Raw genomic sequence first — 20550 nt, 5'->3', positions numbered from 1 at the left:
CCACTTTATGAAAAGATAGACAGGAAGAAGTTTTCGTTTCCTGCCCATAATCGCTTAGGGGGGGAGGGAGGGACAGTGTAGAAATTGGATAAATAAATAAGATGAAGATCATACTAGTACTAGACACCTTCCATGAAATGGGTTAGTAGGAGATGGAAACCTGCCAGAAGGAAATATTTATTTGTACGAAATTTCGTACGTGAAACTTCCTGCCAGGAAATTTGGTGCAGGAGACGAGGTGAGATAGCTTCAAAAGGACCTCGGCCCTATTCAGATGGGTTGGGGCTCCTCCTTCAATAAAAAAGAACCGTGTTCTTGCTTAGAGAAAGCCTTCCTTTCTCCTGGAGAAATTTAGCAAAGCCATTCACCAAATTTCTTGGCTTATCAGTTCAATAAAGAACTTTGCAAGACACCTTCAGGCCAGCTCTAAAATAAGCATCTCATTCTTCTGAAGGACAAAAAAAATAAAAAAAAAAAATCAGACTATCCTTGATTTAAGAAAAGGACGGTTTTCAAGGGATGCTAACGGGCAATGGCGGATTTTACAGATCGCTGGCGCACAGCCGGGCAAGTTTTTCCATTGTTTTTTCTGCCCTTATCACAGCACCCGGGTGACCTGGGTTGATCTCTGAAGCTAAGCCGGCACAGACCTGGGAATACTGGGTTTAATTAATTAATTAACATCCCACCTTTATTAGTTTTATAAATAACTCAAGGTGGCAAACGTACACCCTACTCCTTCCTCCTCCTCCTTTCCCCACAATGACAACTCCTCTGTGTGGCTGAGAGAGAGTAATTGCTCTAAAGTCACTCAGTTGACATTTATGCCCAAAATGGGACTAGAAGGTACAATCTCCTGGTGATTAGCCCAAAGTCACCCAGCCAGCTTTCATGCCCCAAATGGGACTAGAACAGGGGTAGGCAACCTTGGCTCTTTTATGACTCGTGGACTTCAACTCCCAGGATTCCTGAGCCAGCTGTGCTGGCTCAGGAATCCTTGGAGTTGAAGTCCACGAGTCATAAAAGAGCCAAGGTTGCCTACCCCTGTATTTAGATCATGCCGGTGACCATTACAAGCAGAGGTTGAAGTCCATGAGTCATAAAAGCATCAAGTTTGCCTACCCCTGGACTAGAACTTGCAATCTCCCGGTGATTGGCGCAGTCACTCAACCAGCTTTCATGCCTAAGGCGGGAGTAGAATTCCCAGTTTCCTGGTGACTGGCCCAAAGTAACTTCGTCGGCTTTCATGCCCAAGCTGGGAGTAGAACTTACAGTTTCCTAGTTTCTAGGCTGGCGCCTTCACCACTAAGACTGGAAGTCCATGTAAAGGGAAAAGAATCCCAGAAGAGCTACGGCAAACCACTTAGATATTATTGCCAGGAAAACTACATGGATGCCTCCACGAATTAACCAGAAAAGGAACATTTCTGTGGTCTCCTGGCCTCTGAAGGATGACACCGTCCCCCTGCATGCCCGTGTACATGTGCACACACATGAACACACACACACACACACAGACAGACACACACAAACATATACACACACAAACATTGCCCCTGGTTGCCTGCACTGCAGTGCTTAAATCAGCCTGTCGCAGTCTCTTTCTTTGTCTCCCCGTGATTCAGCCCAACTTCAGTCCCTGGTCTGCAAATTATCCACTCCACCTTGCCACTGATGTGATCTACACCGCTTGCCAAGATAACCCCTTGATAAAATACGGCCTGCTTAAATCTTGTCTGGGTTCCCATTAGAATCTGAGCTAAACTTGTATGTCAGCTTAATCTCCTCCCAGCCTCAGACTTCATTTGGCAGGACAAGCGGTGGAAAAGAGATCTCAGGCAATCTGGAGACCCATCTTAAGATTTTCTTCTGCTGGAAATCTAACAGAACAGATGGGTACTCCATCACTGGAGGCTTCACCGTTCGTCTGAAATGGTACACGGTCCCCTGCTCGAGCAAGGGGTCCGGCTGGAAGACCTCCCAGGGCCCCTTCCGACTCTGTGATTCTGTTCCTCTTCCCTGCGGTGCAAATATGGGATGGACGCTGGACCCGCCCAGCCTTAAACGGAAGACCCAGACTCAGCCAGAGCTTTGTTCCATACAGGGTCAACCTTGTGAACTCTCAAGCTTCCTCCTTCTGCTTTGTATTCAAGACGGACAGTGATTAATACTGATATGTTACTTATATGTAAGGTTGTAGATACACACATATATGTGTGTGTATAGCATGTCTATATGTGTGTTATGTATGTGTACACTTTTGAGAGCAGGCAACAGAATTTCATTTTTAATGTGTGTCAGTGTGTCCACAGTAAAAAATGACAGTAAAGGTTCTCTATATCTATCTATCTATCATCTATCTATCTATCTATCTATCTATCTATCTATCTATCTACCGTATCTACCTACCTACCTACCATATCTATCTACCTACTCTATCTATCTATCTATCTATCTATCTATCTATCTATCTATCTATCTATCATCTATCTATCTATCATCTATCTATCTATCTATCTATCTATCTATCTATCTATCTATCTATCTACCGTATCTACCTACCTACCTACCATATCTATCTACCTACTCTATCTATCTATCTATCTATCTATCTATCTATCTATCTATCTATCTATCTATCTATCTATCATCTATCTATCTATCTATCTATCTATCTATCTATCTATCTATCTATCTATCTATCTATCTATCTATCTACTGTATCTATCTCTAACTCTTTGGTGCCTACCCCTTTTTCACTTTGCTTTACAGGCATCCTTCTGGAAGGGATCCTGAAGTCCTGGACAGTGACGTCACCCAGAGAAGCGTCTTCCCTGCTGGGGGCAACCTGGCCTCCCCTTGGTGGCAAGTGCTGCCTCTGCAAACCTGCTTGTGCAATGGGTGGGTTTTGAGCACTGGTAAGACTTGTGAGCCTCGTGGCTTTTTAACGGCCTTCTGATCTCTTCTTGCCTTGATCTCCATGTGGTCTCCTGTTCTGTCTCTGGGGTTTCTGCTGTCAGGTAATGAGGAGCTGTGGGTCCCATCAGCCTTGGAGATGCCGAAGCGACGAGACATCTTGGCGATTGTGCTGATTGTGCTTCCCTGGACGCTGCTTATCACCGTCTGGCATCAGAGCGCCATTGCTCCCCTGCTTGCCGTGCATAAGGGTGAGGAGAAAGGCCAGGCCAGCTCTGACCATCATTGGCCCCATCATCCACCACCACCGCCTCCACCACCACAACTCATCATCAGCCTTCCCACTGTTATACTCATTTCATCAGCCAGTTTCCCATAAATTATGTTCCTTCCAAGATTCTGAAGCCCAAACATCTAGAGATACAGAAACCTTGTTTCTTATTTAGTTTACACATAGGAAAGTCCACACTGAATACTGAAGCTTCCTTATTGGCCAAGAACAAAAATTCATCTTGAAGTTTCTACAAACTCAGTAGGAGTTCGGCTATGGTTCTTCAAGAATTAAGCTAAATGGAAGGCCACCTTCCCAGGCCACATCTCCTAGAGGATGGAGGTTAGCAAAGAAAGAACTTTCTTTCTGGAATGGCATTTCAATATTAAAGTTGTTTAATAACGATAAGTTTCAATTTGCTACTTCAACATGGAAGGTTTCATATTTTCTTCATGAGTTCCGAGATGATTCCTTGCCCAGAAGAAGAGATAGGATGTTCATTTTATAATGCCCAATATGTTTTCAAAGATACGGCACCCCTTTCCATAAAGATCCCAAGGTTATTATTTTCTCTGAGTCAGCTTAATGGGGATCCGGTGTTCTGTTTCCTATCATGGCCAACCTTGCAAGCTTTGAAACAGGCTGCAGTCAAGCTTGGCGTTCTTTAAGGCTTGGTGCAGATAAACATGCCTTCACACACACACACACACACACACACACCTTACTATCTTGTATCCCTATATGGTCCTCTTGCTTACAAGCCTATGGATAGGCTGGGTTTACTAAGCAGAATATGGTTTGTTTAGCAAGGCGTGTGAATACAGCCAATTGTAGCTTATTCTACAAAACCACAGCATAGCACAGGTTTACAATGTCATGTATGATGTTGGTCATACACATCTTCTCCTTCACAGCCTCTTCCCTCTACTATCTTATGGATCAGGTTTAGATCATGCCTAGTGTTCTTTTTCCAAAGACTAGATAAATATGAACCAACAAAATACAAAAATAATGCCTTCATCCCTCTGGTGCCTTATGCCCTGTTTTAGATACTCAGGACCTACTCAGTAACCTTCCACGAAGGAGAACAGGATTGTCCTTGTATCTTCCAATTCCTGAGCCCCCCCCAAAAAAAACCCTACCTTAAATCCATTCCTTACAGTATGGAAAACATTGTACAGGAGTAGGTGAAGCTCGGCTGATAAACCCCAAGGAAGCAATAATATTTAAATGCAAAATTGTTTTCCTGGAACCCTGAGGAGCTATATCTTGGTCTTTCTTGATTACATTGAATCAAAATTAGTAAGGTGACTGACGTTCGGATTAAAAGAGTCCCATGAAACTTTGCATCATTTCTGTTATGTACACTGGGATGAAAAACGGATTGTCTCTGTGTGCTTTTTAAAACTCTTTTGACCTTTGAAAATGAATAGTTTTATTTATACACAGGTCTTTCACAAACAACCTTTCGTTGAGGGCATGTCGCAGGTTAGCCAATTCTTTGCAACGGCAAGGATGCTCCACTTTTATCATTCTTTCATTTCTTCCTTGAAAAATTATAGTCATGTGATCAAAATACAAATGCTTGGCAAACGGCGTGTATTGACAAAGGTTGCAGTGTCTCTGGGCCATGCGATCGCCATTTGCAAGCAAAGTCAATCGGGAAAGCTAGGATTTGCTTAAGGGCAGCATCATTCATTTCAATGCAGTGATTTGCTTAACAACCCTAGCAAAAAGGTTGCAAAATCAGACATGATTCACTTAACAACTGCCTTGATTAGCCATGGAAATTCTGGTCCCAATTGTAGATTGTGGACTACCTGTAGGACATTGTTGTCCATGGTCCTGAAGTCAAAATCTCTGACCTTGCTGTCCATGGTCCTGAAGTCAAAATCTAATCTCGCTCTACATGATCCTGAAGTCAAAGTCTGTGATCTCTCTGTCCATGGTCCTGATGTCAACACCTCTAGCCTTGCTGTCCATGGTCCTGACGTCAAAATCTGCAATCTAGCTCTCCATGGTCCTGATGTCAAAATCTGTGATCTAGCTCTCCATGGTCCTGAAGTCAAAATCTGTAATCTCACTGTCCATGGTCCTGAAGTCAAACTCTCTAAGCTTGGCACTAGAACTTTTCTTTTTTATTTGTCCTAGGCCTTTTTGTGTAGAGAGAAGCACATTCCATTTTTTCAATCCATATCAGCTGGATGTCGATGCCAGCAGACCACCTCTCCACTCCAACCTATTTCCTTAGCCCTCTTTATTTTACATTCACCAGGCAGCATGTTTACAAATTGCTGGTTTCCTATTGCAGCAGATCAGGAGCTCCTTATGCCATTGGAGGATTAGGGGAATCAGTTGGCTGGGAGAGAGGAGATGAATGCCTTGCTTCTGATCACAGTAGGGGGGGAAAAGGCAATGCTCCCCAGGGCATTCCTTTTGCATTACAGGTCATGTTTCTGAGTCCAAATAATACTCAGTGAGTGCCACTGAGCTGTGTTTCTGATAGCTCTGGATTATTTCCATCTCCCTAAAGAATTGTGAAAAGTATAATAATAACAATGGAGGGGCTCTTCTCGAGACACTGCAGCTGACCCTCCATCAGATCCTTGTCAAATGGCAGTCACCAAGATTTCCTGACAGGAAAGACAACTCTGTTTTTTGAATTTTATAGTCTGAAAAAAAGATGCCCAATTTCTTTCTTTCTTTCTGTTTTTTGGTCCACCCAGAGGTAATATTTTTTAAGAATAGACCACAAGAAAGAAGAAGGAGCTGAGTGAGATTTCCATTCAATTCATTAGCTTTAATTAGAATTACATTTGATTGCTAAAATACACTTAATGTGATTATTGCCTGGCTGTGCATGACTTGCTGATGGAATTAACAGGTTTTCTACAATATTCTGGCTCATAAACTAATCAGACTATATATACACACACAATAGGCTGAACCACCAAAATATTAAACCTAACTAGCTTTAATACATTAGATGAATGAAGACACTAAATGTTTGTCTAATCTGGGGACGTTTGCTATGTGAATGCAATTCTCACAGATCCTGTCACATCCTCAGTGTATCATACAGATAGTCCTTGTCTTACGAGCACGATTGAACCCAACATTTCTCTTGCTAAGTGAGACATTTGTGAAGTGAGTTTTGCCCCATTTTACAACCTTTCTTGTCAGTTATTGTGAATGACTGCAGTTAAAAGAGCCTTGGTGGAGCAGTGGGCTAATGCCTCCTTAAGTAACACCAGCTGCCTGCAATTAGTGCAGGTTCGCATCCCACCAGGCTCAAGGTTGACTCAGCCTTCCATCCTTCCGAGGTAGGTAAAATGAGGACCCAGATTGTTGGGGGCAATAAGCTGACTTTGTAATAATGCCGCTTGGGGGGGGGGCGAAAGCCCTAATAAGCAGGCATATACATAGAATGAAGGCTACTGCTAAGCTTGTAAGCCGCCCTGAGTCTTCGGAGAAGGGCGGGATATAAATGGAATTTAAAAAAAAAAAAAGAATCCAGCTTGCCCGTTGACTTTGCTTGTCAGAAGGTCACAAAAAGGAGATCCCATGATCACAGGAGACTGCGACCATCATAAATATGAGTCAGTTGCCAAGCCGTCTAAATTTTGATCATGTGACCATGGGGATGCTGCAACGGTTGTAAGTGTGACCTTGAATGTTGTAACCTTGAATGGCCAGTAAATGAACTTTTGTAAATTGAACACTACCTGTATTAAATATTGTTAACTATTTGGGGAATAAACTCTCAGGGCTGCTTTTAACCTTAGATGTTGCACTTCTCATCTAGCAGACCAACATAAGCAAATGGAAATTAAATAGCACTGTTTGTTTTTTGTTCTAATGACCTTGTGATCTCTTGATTCAGGGTAGAGTTGGGGCGAGTGAATGAAGCTGAGCATTTACCGGCTGGATGCCACTCCTGACACCTACACAGAGTTTGCAGCAGATAGAGAAAGATCTGCCACTGCTTAAGATTGAACTCTCAACCTTCCAAGTGGGAAGCGAGAGTCTTCGCCTCTAAGTTATCACTGTCCATTAAGCCCCTTTACATATCTGAATGCTATCCTGATGCATTTGTGTTTTCCCAGTTCTTCCTTCACCTAGGTGTTACTGCAAATTTGCTGTCCTTAGTTCAAGACTAACAGTGCTTGCCTACTTCTATTTCTTTATTTTTTTAAAAAAAGATAACTAGGGCAAAAGGGGTGTTAGCTGAAAAGAATTGTGTTGATGAAGTTGTTTTTCTCCTTCCAAAATGCAGCACTCCAATCTGATGAAGTTTCTGGGAAAATAATTATATTTTGCACCCATCCACACCAAGCATGATTATTTTAAAATAGACTCAAAAGGTAACTTACGGTGTTTTTTTTTCAGGGGTGGGTTGAAGATGTGAGCTGGAGGAGAACATAGAGCTGAAGTACAAAATATACGGTTATATAATGTGATGTAATCCCAGTCACGTTCGGGATTTCAAGTAAACAAGCTGGAGAATCAATGAAATGAATCAATGAAACACAATAAGGGTAGAGCGATTTCACAAACTGCTTTCTCCCGAAATTACTTTGTCAGTTTTACAGAACTGGGGTTGAATTACTCACACTGGCAGTCCACACACATGGACTGCACCAAATGTTCTTCATCCTTGCAGGTAACCATTTCACCCCCTATTCATTTGATTCCATTCAGCTTCATCACTGTTTTCCCAGCCACTTGACTTGACTTAATGTACTATTCTCCCACAATGTTAATTTTTTTTTTGCTCCAAATACAAATTATGGATGATGATGGTGATGACATTTATAGAGAGGCGTCATCATCTACAGCTTTTGCCACAAAATCAGAAGGCAGATTTTCTTATCCCAAAGAACTGATAGGTGATACAAGGGGAACCAAGGAGATTCAGGATTAGAAGTTGTTTTGAGTCTTGTTACCAAATGCAAAATTGACAGTGACTTACTTAGGGCATAGTGGAAGACGGTGTGCAATCAAATACGATTTGCCCACTTTCCATCCTGTACGCCTGATGGCTTCTGCTCTTCAGCTTGCTTTCTATTCCTCCTTCCTAACCAAGAGGCGATGCTTGCCTATTTGCTGCTTCAATTGTTCTTCTCTTGTTCCTTCTCTTCTATAGAGGATGGTGGGGACACCCGTCGTGACTTCTCCCAAGGCTCGGACTCTAAGGAATATTGCTTATCTGACCGTGACATTGTGGAGGTGGTTAGGACAGAATACGTCTACACCCGCCCACCTCCTTGGTCGGACGCCTTACCCACTATCCATGTGGTCACTCCTACTTACAGCCGGCCGGTCCAAAAGGCGGAGCTGACACGGTTGTCCAATACTTTTTTGCACGTCCCAAACTTGCACTGGATCTTAGTGGAGGACTCACAACGTCGGACTGCTTTGGTCACTCGGCTTTTGAGAGACACTGGGCTGAACTACACCCACCTCAACGTGGAAACCCCACGCAACTACAAGCTGAGAGGGGACATGCGGGACCCCCGGATTCCTCGGGGAACCATGCAAAGGAACCTGGCCCTCAGGTGGCTGAGGGAGACTTTTAATAGAAACAACAGTCAACCAGGGATTGTTTACTTTGCAGATGATGATAACACCTATAGTCTGGAACTTTTTGAGGAGGTAAGATGCTTGTGGGCCACTCAGCCAACTAGGCTAAGTCGCTAATGTTGGCTTGCAATGGATCATGTATCTCTGTTAGGAAGCCTTGGTGGACCTTCTCCACCAATAAGAGATGGTGCAGAAGAGATTGAAGGTAAGTGAACACACCACACTCCATGCTGGGTCTTTAGTTTCGTGTGGGTTACTTGTACAGATGAAGGCTTGACTTTAATCTACTGAAATTGCCTCTTCCTCTATTCCCTTCTGAAGTTCTGAGATTCTTAAAAGTCCATTTATAGTGGGTGAGAGTAGTGTTTATTGAATCCAGTTTCCCAACCTAGACGGATGCTCCAAAGAGGCTTGCAGATTGATCGAGACAAGGATAGCTTCTCTCTCTTTTTTGACCCCTCATCATGAGACAATTGTTGTTTACAGTTCCTGTACCAAAAGGGGTGAGTGGGTGAAGGATGGAAGAGATGAGATGGGATGAAGTTGTCTTTTCACAAACCATACCGTTGGCCCTTGTCACGTTTGTCTTGGGATTTTGGAAACTGAAGTCCAGCAGATATGAAGGCCAACTACTGCTCCCATCTTAATGACCATGGCAGCCAGCAATGGCTGTTTTCTCATCAATAGATCCTTCTCAAACCTCCCTTGGTACCAAGCACCTCTGCCTTTTGGACACAGAAAAAATGTGCTCGGCAAGTAAGCTTAAGTCTCTTCCCTAAATTGATCCCTTAAACCAAGAAGATTTGGAAACAGACGTTGATAATATAGGTAACAAAAGAGAGAAAAGGAAGAGAGAAAGGAAGTCATTTTTTGACATATCACGCTTTCCCTATTATCTTCTCCTAATTGACAAACTGTTCCTATAAACTGTCCACAGATTTAAAAAAAATTTTTTTAAAAAAAAAAGGTAAATCACCATGCTTTCCCTCATTGGTATCTGCATTTCCTTCATGCAGACGTTCAAATTGTGAATTCCCCTGATCTAAACTGTTTTTCAAAATGCAACTCTCACAACCGAGGCACAATTTCTAGGATGTACAGGTAGTCCTCGCTTAATGACCAGTCTCTCAGCAACCATCCCTAGTTATGATGGACCTCACCAGGACTACTTTGCCATCCGATTTCCAAGTTCTAACAGTGGCTTACACACAAAGACACCTGCAGACAAATTGTATTGTAGCTGCTTGGAGACTGTAATTCCAGGTGATAAATCAAGAATTACCTTTATCTTTTTTTCAGATTTTTTTTTTGAGGGCGGGGGGGGGGACAAGCTTTTGATCAAATGTCATTAGATTTTGTTGGACGTTTGTGTTTCCCACCTATAAACATCCATGGGAGTTAAAAACCCAGATTTCCTTCCAGTGAGATTTCATCCAATAAATGTGAAAAACTTGCAGAGTTCCTTTATAAATGGAAGTTGATTCCAGAATTCAAACACGGCCTTAAAAGTTGTCTAAATGTGAGATTGTGTTTCTGTTTGGCCCTTTAAAAAAAAAAAGTCTTCCGGGAGGCACATAAAACGGCACCCACCCACCCCCTCCAATAATGGCTTATTTGCATATCACTGCCATTAAAGAGCACTAACTCTGATTCACCGCCAGCAGCGTGCAGCGGTTTTTATAGACCGCAGCGCATGACGCATTCCTTTCCCTCAGGATTTTTATAAATTAAGTCATTTTCAACCACGCTGTAAAGTTAATTAATTTAAATGCAGGCAAATGAAATGTTGCCTGTTGTCAAAGCATGGCGTCCAAGCTGAACTTTTTTCTTCTTTTTTCAAAAAAAAAAAAATTGCCCCAAACAAGCAGTCTGAAAACTAGAAAAAGAGCTGAGAAGGAAGAACAATTTGAAATTGGCAAGGAAACAAGGCCAGGTTTAATGACTCAAAATAAGACTATTTATTTATCGTACGGCACATTCACACCCCATGTTGATAAAAACGCAAGAGATATAAACTACAAGATGTGAAATATAAAATCTAAAATATTATAAACATATGCCTAGATGAGAAGTCCCCAACCTTTTGTGCACCAGGGACCGGTTCCGTGGAGAGAGGTTTTTCCGTGGATCGGAGGGAGCATGGTTTTGTGTGCTGCCTGCATCCCACGGATGCGGCTTTGCTAGTTTGTGTGGACCAGTTGCTGGCATGCCACAGCCCGGTACTGGTCCACGGACCGGGAGTTGGGGACCTCTGGCCTAGATTACAGATATAATTTTGGGGTTCATTTGCCCCGGTCAAGAAATCAGCAAAGTCTCCATTATAGGCTCTGTTTTGGCACCCTGACACTATGTGTTGGATAGTTTGTTTTTCGACCACACAGTCACAATTCGATGATGGTATTTTGCCTCACTTATAGAGGGCATCAGTGGGCAGGGGGGATGGCTCAGTGGTTAAAGATGCTGAGCTTGTCAGCTAGGGAAGGTGACAGCCAAGGTTAGGGACCTGAGCGCCATGTGATGGGTTGAGTTCCTGTTCCTTGCTCCAGCTCTTGCCCGCCTAGCAGTTCAAAAGCATGCAAATGCGAGTAGATAAATAGGTACCACTTCGGTGGGAAGGTCATAATGTTCCGTGCATCTTTGGTTTATAGCCATGCTGGACACATGACCACAGAAGTGTCTTCAGACAACGCTGGCTGACTAAGCCAAGAAACAGAGATGTGCACCGGCCCCTAGACACAACTGGACAGGGAAAACTTCACCTTTTATAGAGGGCATCTGCACATCTGTCATGGCCATTGTCAATTCAGTTCAGTGATGTCTGTATCTCACAGGGCTGGTCAAATTCAGATTGTGGAGAAAAGGCTAGTTTAGAGAAGCAGTCATGGACCAGTCCTAACTAACTCCAAGAGTCCCTTTCTCATCACATGAGTGGTGTGCCATGTTCCACAGCAAATGAGGACAGGGCAAATAAAACACGTTTAGGTTGAAATTACATGTTTTGTTAGAAGTTTAGGCTTGCATACTTTTTCCTGTGGTCAAGGCCCACTGCTCTCCTTCCATTCTTTTCTTGCAACAATAATCCTTTAAGACATAGGCAAAAATCAGGGTGGTTGTCATGGCTGACTCTATGATCTGAAGTGGAGCTGATTGTCTGCCTTCCAGACTTGAATTAAAGACAGTAGAAGGGAGGGTAAACAATTAACCTTCTGCAGAGAGTCCCAGACTTATGACCATTCATTTAACAAAGTTACAACAGCACTGAAAAAAGTTAATTATGGCCCCTCCTCAAAGTTACGACTGTCACCCCACACCCCTCAGTCACATGATCACAAGTTGGCTTCTTGGCAACTGACCAATGGTTGCAGTGTCCTGCGGTCACATGATCGTGGTATGGGAATTTCCCAGCCAGCCTCCAACAAGACAACGGGGGAAATTCGGATTCATTGAACAAGCATATAATTCACCGAACAACTGTGTGATTTACAGTAAAAATGATGGAGTCTGGTCACATGGTGCTTTGGGTGCTTAGCAGCCAAATTTCCAGCCATGACTGTGGTCGTAACTTGAGGACTGCCTATATATTTAATATTTCCCCTTTTGCTGCATGAACAAGTGCAATTTGGGAGAAATTTTGGGAAGGGTCTGGAAGATTTTCTGAAGGTTTGCAAGCAGGAACAAGCCACCCAGTCTTCTTTAAGGCACCACTAGGGACCGAGGGGATCCAGCAATCTATTACTAGCACTATCAACTGCCTTTGACGGAGCTTAAGTGTTATTGGCAGAGGCCGTTCACTCTTACCACTTGGATCCCCAAAGTCAGATTTAAGAATGATAGATGGAGCAGGAATTCTATGCAGGTGTCAACATAGATACCAGAGTTACTCTACATGCAGCTAGTTTATACAGGTGGCAACACCAGGATCAGAAGCTCATTGTTTTCAGGTCCAACAATAGAACAAGTAGACATCATCTCCACTTTTTGATGGTCTTCAGCAAGCTCCTGGATCCTGCATGCCTTGTTTAGTTGTTGATGGGGTCAACAGTTGGCCTTGACAGAGATGAGAGTTGAGTCTCAACTCATCAACCATGTGCCGCCACGTCCTGACCCACCACCAGCATTGGCTGAACATGTTAAGAACACTGTGGATTCTCTCTAGCTATCTTAACCCGGCATCATCCTGCCCTCAGTTTTATAGAGGTGTGTCTTCCGTTCAAAGAAGGGATAATTGAGGTTCTGGACATCCTGTATTTGAAGTTCATTTTCCAGCCTAAGGGCTGGCATTGGTGTCCTTGAAATTGCCCATCTGGACCACTCCAGCTGCTCATAGTCTTGCCATTATGGGGTCCATTATCCTTCTGGGGTATTTACAATAATTAATTCTACATTTCTGTCTCCATGCAAATTTGCTCAAGGAGGCATGCTAACTCCAAAATATCAACTTCCCAACAAGGAAGAGGATACTTGTATATCTGCTAATGAAGGGCAAGAGTTGGGCTTACAGTTTGGATTTGGTTTTCCAAATGATTGTTAATCAAAAGGTATGCAGTATTACTTTAATATATTTTTTTTGCCATATGCTCAGAATGCTCTGGTGGTCATCATCATCATCATGATTGTCATCCAATATCAGGAATGTTGTTGATGCAGGCTATAAGATGAAATGATAATTTTGAATCTTGAAGAGTTTGGGCTTGGCTTCAGTTCTTGCCTGCTAGGGAGACAAAAGAAGGAACGTACGCTTGTCTCCATCTCGCCTTCCTTCCACTGATGGGCTGCATCAAGAGGTGCTGGCCCAGAAACCAGGAGACTGTGAATTCTAGTCCTGTCTTAGGCATGAAAACCTGCTGGGTGACTGGGCCAATGAGCAAAAGACAGTGAACTTTCCTCTGTCTTGAGAGATAAAAGTTGGCTGGGTGACTTTGGGCCAATCACCAGGAGACCGGGAGTTCTAGTCCTGCCTTGAGCATGAAAGCCAGCCTGCTGTAGTGTGACTTCATTAATCTCTGTCCTTCTGCGCCTGTAAGACCGGGAGAGAGTGAATGTATTTATGCAGGAGGGCAAGTACTATAAGCTCTTTTGGTTATTAATAATGATGCAGTAATTAATAATGATGAAAGGCAGCAGAAGAGAAAGAAGATGAGCAGGGAAGATGCAGTACTAGCACAGCATTTGTGGAACGAGGGCTCCTGAAAAGGTGGCTGACTCTAGCGATCCTGAATGAGATATTTTATTGAAGGGGTTTAGAGTAGCTGGGTATTATCCCTCTTATAGACCCCTGGATCCTTTCTTCCTTTGTAGATTTGTAGGACTCAATTCCGAGTAGCTTCTTCTTTCCCCATTTCACTACGGGGACTAACTCAAGGAGTACTGGTGGCGAGAATTCTAACTGGTGGAGTTAGAATAATCCCACAAGCCATTCCTGCAGTGCTTCTGGCTGAAAGTAGAAGGATATATATGGGACTTATGCATTTGTTGGGCTGGTACCCTGTTTTTCAGTCATGATGCTTCTAAAGCCACTTCCAACTCTGTGAGTGTTAACTCAAGAGTGTGGACTGTTCTTATCCAAGACCTGTGTGCGCATCTAAGGTGGCTTCAGCTACTGTAGCTTTCCCCACCCCGGTGCCCAGCAATCCCAACTACTATGCTATCTAGGGCTTTTGAGAAAACCACGTTGGAGAAGAGCTTGTGCTCAGCTGTCGGAGAGATCAGAGTGAAAGAGATGCTCCTTGGTTGCCCAACCATGCTCATAATGGCATTCTCTTCCTTTGATGGAAGCAAGGGATGCTCAATCACTGCACGGTTCTCCTCTTTCTCCTCCTCTTATTTTCCAGATGCGGACCACCCGCAGAGTGTCTGTCTGGCCAGTGGCCTTCGTGGGAGGCTTGCGGTACGAGTCCCCCAAGGTCAACGCTGCTGGGAAGGTGTATGGATGGAAAACTGTCTTTGACCCCCACCGTCCGTTTGCGATCGATATGGCAGGCTTTGCTGTCAACCTCAGGCTAATCCTTCAGCGACCTCAGGCTTACTTCAAACTGCGAGGGGTGAAGGGGGGCTATCAAGAGAGCAGCCTGCTCCGGGAGCTGGTTACCTTGCATGACCTCGAGCCCAAAGCTGCCAATTGCACTAAGGTATGGTTGCCTTAGGGACATGGTGGTTCAGTGGGTTAGGACGCTGAGCTTGTCAATCAGAAGGTCGGCAGTTTGGCGGGTCGAATCCCGAGTCCCGCATAACAGAGTGAGCAAGCGCCTGTTACTCGTCCCAGCTTATGCCAACCTAGCAGTTCGAAAGCATGTAAAAAATGCAAGTAGGAAAACAGGGACCACTCAGGTGGGAAGGTAACAGCGTTCCGTGCGCCTTTGGCGTCTAGTCATGCCGGCCACATGACCACTGAGACGTCCTCGGACAAGCGCTGGCTCTTCGGCTTTGAAACGGAGATGAGCACCGGCCCCTAGAGTCGGAAATGACTAGCACGCATGTGCGGGGGAACCTTTACCTTTTTATGGTTGCCTTTGACATTCCAAGCAGAGGGGTGACTTACCCAGATGCGGGTTTCTCTGGAGACCACCCGCCGGAGAGCCACAAACCTCCAGAGCCAGTCTGAAGAAGTTTGACCTGAAGGGCTTTTGTGTAGAGCAGATTCTGAGTGCCCATAGAAGAGAATCTTTGTAGCAGGATTCGTCACCGGGACCCAAGGTTTATTCTTCCAAGCTTTCAGGCTCATGCTGAGGCATCTCATCAGGGAATTTCTCTCTGATGAGCTCCGGCCTGAACCCAAGAGCTTTGAACAATAAAGCCTTGGTGTGGGTGACTGACTCAGGCTGGATCCTGCAACCTTATCCCGGGACACACCTATTTACCTTCATTCGTGAGAATCTTTGTAGCTCTGAGTAGATTCCGAGTAGCCACACCACCTTGGTTTGGCTGCTTCTTCAGCTTGTCCATGTCCTCCTGGACCACCCAAGTGAAGGGTGGCATTTCCAAGGCACAAAGCAAAGGGATTGGTGGAGCATCTCCATTTTGCCTAAATGTCCTGAGTGCCTTTCCAACGTGGGTCCAATTGTGCGTCTTGTCTGTTATTGTGATTTTAAAATAACGCTCTTTCTATTCAAGAGCAATTTGCAATGATTTGTTTTATCTCCTTTCACGACGAAACACTAAATTAAATATCCCTGGAAACTAGAGCTAGTAGAAACTACATTTTTTAAGTTCTCTTGACTTAAATATCATCTGCATTTATGTCCTGACTATCAGGCTCCATCTTTCAAAGCCTCCTTACCCTGTCGTTTTGGACTCTTAAGGCAGCGTTTCTCAACCTTAGTGACTTTAAGATGGGTGGACTTCAACCCCCAGAATCCCCCAGCCAGTAAAGCTCCACCCATCTTAAAGACGCCAAGGTGGAGAAAGACTGCTGTAAGGAATACTCAACAATTGGTTGCATTCTTCTTTTCAAGGGCCAAAGATTCTCTAGGCTTCAGCGCCTGGGCAGGACAACCTCCAAAGCTTTTTCATGGCTTGTGTGTTGCTCCTCCATAAAGCGAGACGCCCGGCTGCCCTTCTACAGCAGTGCACGCATATAATCCTCTTAAAGATTAACTCCTTGGGTTGCCATTTGGAACTGGAGAGTGGTGGTGGTGGGAGGGAAGCAAAGCTCAAATCCCGAAAATTGAGAAACTGTGGGACTCTGCTTGAGAGGCTAAGGAGAAGCCCAGATTTTGGTTTTTTTGTGTTTTTTTAACGCTTTGGCAGCAGAACGGATTCTTCAAACCAGGCAAAAGCCAACCCGTCTCTCTAAACATGAAACAGGGTCGATAGCGTGCTGTTTCGTTGCCGTGGCAACGAGACCCATGGCAAGGTAAGGATGCTGGCGAGGAAGAGCTAAAAAAAACAAAAACAAAGGTGCCAGAGATGTTGGGCTGAGGGACTCCCGCCATCCACCTGCTCGGCAACAGCGACCAAGAAAGAGCCCCCCCCCAAGGGGGAAAGGCCCTTTAATCTAGGAGCACAGGAAGTCCTCGACTTACGACGTTTCATTGAGGGACCGAAGTTACAGCAGAAGTGAAAGAAGGAAAAAAAAAACAACTTATGGCCAGTTGTCATACTTCCGACATACTTTGCAGCGTTCCTCATGGTCCCGTGGTCAAAATTCAGCCACTTGGCAACCAGCAGGCATTTATGGCAGGTTGCAAAGTCCCAGGACCATGGGATGACCCTTTGCAACCTACGCAGCCGGCTTCCGACAAGCAAAGTCAACAGGGGGGAACCCTGATTGGCTTAACGACCTCACGATTCGCTTACCAACTGCAGCGATCCCGCCCTTAACCATGGTGGCATAAAAAGATGGGGAAAAGGGGAGGGATGTGCATTTAAGGCCGCGGGAATGTCGGGCACAACTGTGGCTGTGAGGCCAGGACTACGTGTGGTGAAGTTCTGGGTTTTTCAGAGGCTTGGGGAAAAAAATTTTCTGGCTGCTAATTTGCTAGTTGGCAGCTGCTCTTGCTGCATGTCCACTCCAGCTGCCAGCCTCCTGTATTGGTTTTCAACCTATACAGCCGACCTATATGGCTTTTGTGTGAAGTCCCTGCCTCACAGGTGCATCCGTCAATGTCCACTGAAGTCATTTATCAAACCCCACAGGGGCGGGGCGGGGGGGGAGGAAGGAGAGAGATCTGAGTGGCCAGCTTAATGATTTCGATTCAGCCCTCCCTTTTTTCTTTTTTAAAATCGAGATCATCTTGGTTGCCAGGGTGTCTGATTTCGGCAGCCCGAAACAGATTTAGACGTGACAGCCCGTTGGAGAGCTGACAATTACCTTCCTTCTGTTTTAATAACTAAGATAATGCTTCTGACGGTTCCCGTAATTGGAGAGGCAGCGTGCCATGCCAGAGACCAGTAGGTGTGAGTGTCATTAAAATAGCAGTAGGGATTAATCAGACTGGTGTGCGATCTGCCAAACCACCAGTGCTTCAGGCGTGTAAGAGACGTTGGCACTGCTCCGCGTGGGCCTTTTTTTCCTGGCCTTTTCATAGCTGGGGCTGCATGGCTGGCTGGGGGATTCTGGGAGTTGAAGTCCACAAGTCTTAAAAGTGGCCAAGGTTGGACATCCCCCACTGTAAGCTAAGCATGGCGGTCTCCCTCCCAGTTGGTGGGGAATCACGCTTAGGAGACGCAACTGCTGTGTTGATTCACAAGTTACAAATCACACAGTTTGGAAAACATGTTTGAAGCAGGGCTGATGAATTCACTGGAAAGATTTGCTAGTCTCTTGATGACAAGAGTAGTTATTTGTATGTTGTTTTTTTTCTTAGCCTGCTGATCTTCTTTCTTGTGACCAGGTGTCTGGAGTGGAGATGAAGAGAGCTTTGATTCAATTTTTCCTGAAGAATAAAAAATATTGAGACTCGTATCTTACTTTAGGCAATGCATCATTTAATTGTGTCCTTTTTAACAAGGCTATTGTTAAGCCGTGGCTTGCAAACAGCCATATTCTGGATTTCTGTCACATCCTGTGCCAAATTATCACCATACTGATGGCTTAGTATGATGAGTGCAACAATGAACCCTCCAGATAAGGGAAATAATTGTGGATTGCTTAAGCTTGGTTTAAGATTCCCTCCTTTAAAAATAAAAAAATAAATTGCTTGTTTTATATTGCAAGAGAATAGTAAAAAAGCTGGGCTGGATGAAAAGCAACTGTGGAGTCCTGGGTGTTCCCGGAGTTTGGTTGTTTTCTTGCAGACATTTTATTACCAAACTAGGTATCATGATCCTTGCTAGAAGTGACTGAGCTTTGGTCTCATTTTATATTCAACTTTGAGCTACAAATATTCTCTTCTATCAGCATGAAAGCAAACCAGGAATGAGCAAGGAAGTGCCTACATTGCTATGTTTGCAGAAATGCATAGTCACAATTAATAAACACGAACCCAGGTGATCTGTTGAAAGGAAACTTAAGGGTATCTTGAGTGCTTTTCAAGGGAAATGCATTAATCCTCCCACACCTGTCTATCCCGATCACTTTTCTAGCTCTTCAGCAGCACGGCCACCCCTTGAAATGATGGGAGTTGGCAGAAGTTAGATCAAAAAGCACGCTTGAGGAACATCTTGAGATCCTTCACTATTTTTGTCTCTGCAACCCCACCTTATTCTTCTCTGATCTGTTTTAACCACTGGAGATTCCCCCATCTGTCTTTGGAGAATGTAGCTAGCCACACCCTTAGTTGAATAATGTAACGCATGTTGCATGTAAGAAGACCGAGGAACTGACCTCCTATGCTTCTTCTTCGATCCAGATTCTCGTCTGGCACACAAGGACCGAGAAACCCGTGCTGGTGAACGAGGGAAAGAAAGGCTTCACAGATCCCAATGTGGAAATCTGACATCATGCTGCAAAGCCAGGAACGATGCGAGCCAGGTACAACACAGGTGCATTAGTCAATCGCAGCATTTGGTACCGTGGGGGTCCCACTTCAAGTGGGACTGAAAGGGAAGAATTTGAATCTGAGCCACATTCGTGGCAGCTGCTTAAAACAGTAAACACCCATCCCTCTTTCTTCTGAAGGCTTGAGCATAGCTCATGTTGAGCACGATGCTAAAATGAGAAAGATCCCAACTGGGAGGGAGGGAGACCGCCATGCTTAGCACTATCAGGTTAAGCTACATTGTACTGAACACAGCAGCAGGACAGGACTGAACAAGGCAGGGCGGAACCACTTCCAGGGGCTGCCATGTGCTTCGTTTAACAAGTAGCATTGGCTGGAGACACTCTAAGATAACAGAATAAGGTTGGAAGGAACCTTGGGGGTCTTCTAGTCCAACCCCCTGCTCAGGCAGGAAGCCTTACACCATTTCAGACAAATGGCTGCCCAATCACTTCCCGTGTTGGAGCATTCACAGCTTCTGCAGGCAAGCTGTTCCACTGGTTAATTGTTCTGTCAGGAAGTTTCTCCTTAGTTCTAGGTTGCTTCTCTCCTTGGTTAGTTTCCATCCGTTGCTTCTTCTTCTGACTTCTGGTGCTTTGGAGAATAGGTTTATCCCCTCCTCTATTTTGTGGCAGGCCACCAACTAAGATATGAATGAGGGTTTGCTTTGGAAAAAAAGTAAATTTTCTGCTCCTGAACTGCAGCTCAAGTGGGACATTGAAGCCCTTTTTTTTCCCTATTTGCAGTCTGTTCCCATCCCGATTCCAGACTCAAACTGGGTCCTTGATCAACCAGAGGGAAACCACCCAGCCGAATTGCTCCATATACCAGAGACCAGCTTGGGTTCTTGCGCAGAGCGGGGGAAAAAAGGAGATCAATAAATTAATAAACCAGTATTTAAAAAACAACAACAGCTCACTTATGCCTGACCTTCTGGAAAACGATCCAATAAAATGGAATGAAAGAACAACAGATAAAAAGCAGGGCGATAAGAGTTGTGGGACTCCCAGAGGGCCATCGGTGAAACGAGAGCAATGCAAAAATCAGCAAGAGGGCAAAAGCCAGTTTATGGATTAGTCAGCTTCCTCAACCATCTGCCCTAGATATCAGAACAGGAGAATTAAAACGAAAATGGATACGTGCTATAAACCACCTCGGGCAGTCTGTCTGAAACATGCTGGCTGGGGAGTTCTGGGAATTGAAGTCCACTTTTTTTTAAACCTATCTTGCATATTATTTCTCAACCTTGGCCAACTTTGAGCTGTGAGGACTTCAACTCCCAGAATTCCACAGCCGGAAGTTGCCAAGATTGAGAAACAGTGCCCTGCCTAGACTGAATGAGGTGTCAAAATTCATTCTTTC

At 44.5% G+C, this 20550-nt stretch overlaps 1 protein-coding gene across 1 annotated transcript; it reads left to right on the top strand.

Moving 5' to 3' along the window:
* Positions 1-2980: 2980 nt before the first annotated feature.
* Positions 2981-19146, top strand: B3GAT1 (beta-1,3-glucuronyltransferase 1; the record flags this gene model as incomplete). Its single annotated transcript, XM_083368251.1, has 4 exons — positions 2981-3167; positions 8334-8842; positions 14602-14898; positions 19060-19146. The coding sequence occupies 4 exons, from the start codon at positions 2981-2983 to the stop codon at positions 19144-19146; spliced, it is 1080 nt and encodes a 359-aa protein (XP_083224377.1).
* Positions 19147-20550: the final 1404 nt, after the last annotated feature.

This window comes from Vipera ursinii (assembly GCF_947247035.1).
Source record: "Vipera ursinii genome assembly, chromosome: 8".
Classification (NCBI taxonomy): Eukaryota; Metazoa; Chordata; class Lepidosauria; order Squamata; family Viperidae; genus Vipera; species Vipera ursinii.
Note: the sequence above shows the minus strand (reverse complement) of the source record. Positions and strands in the feature narration are given on the sequence as shown.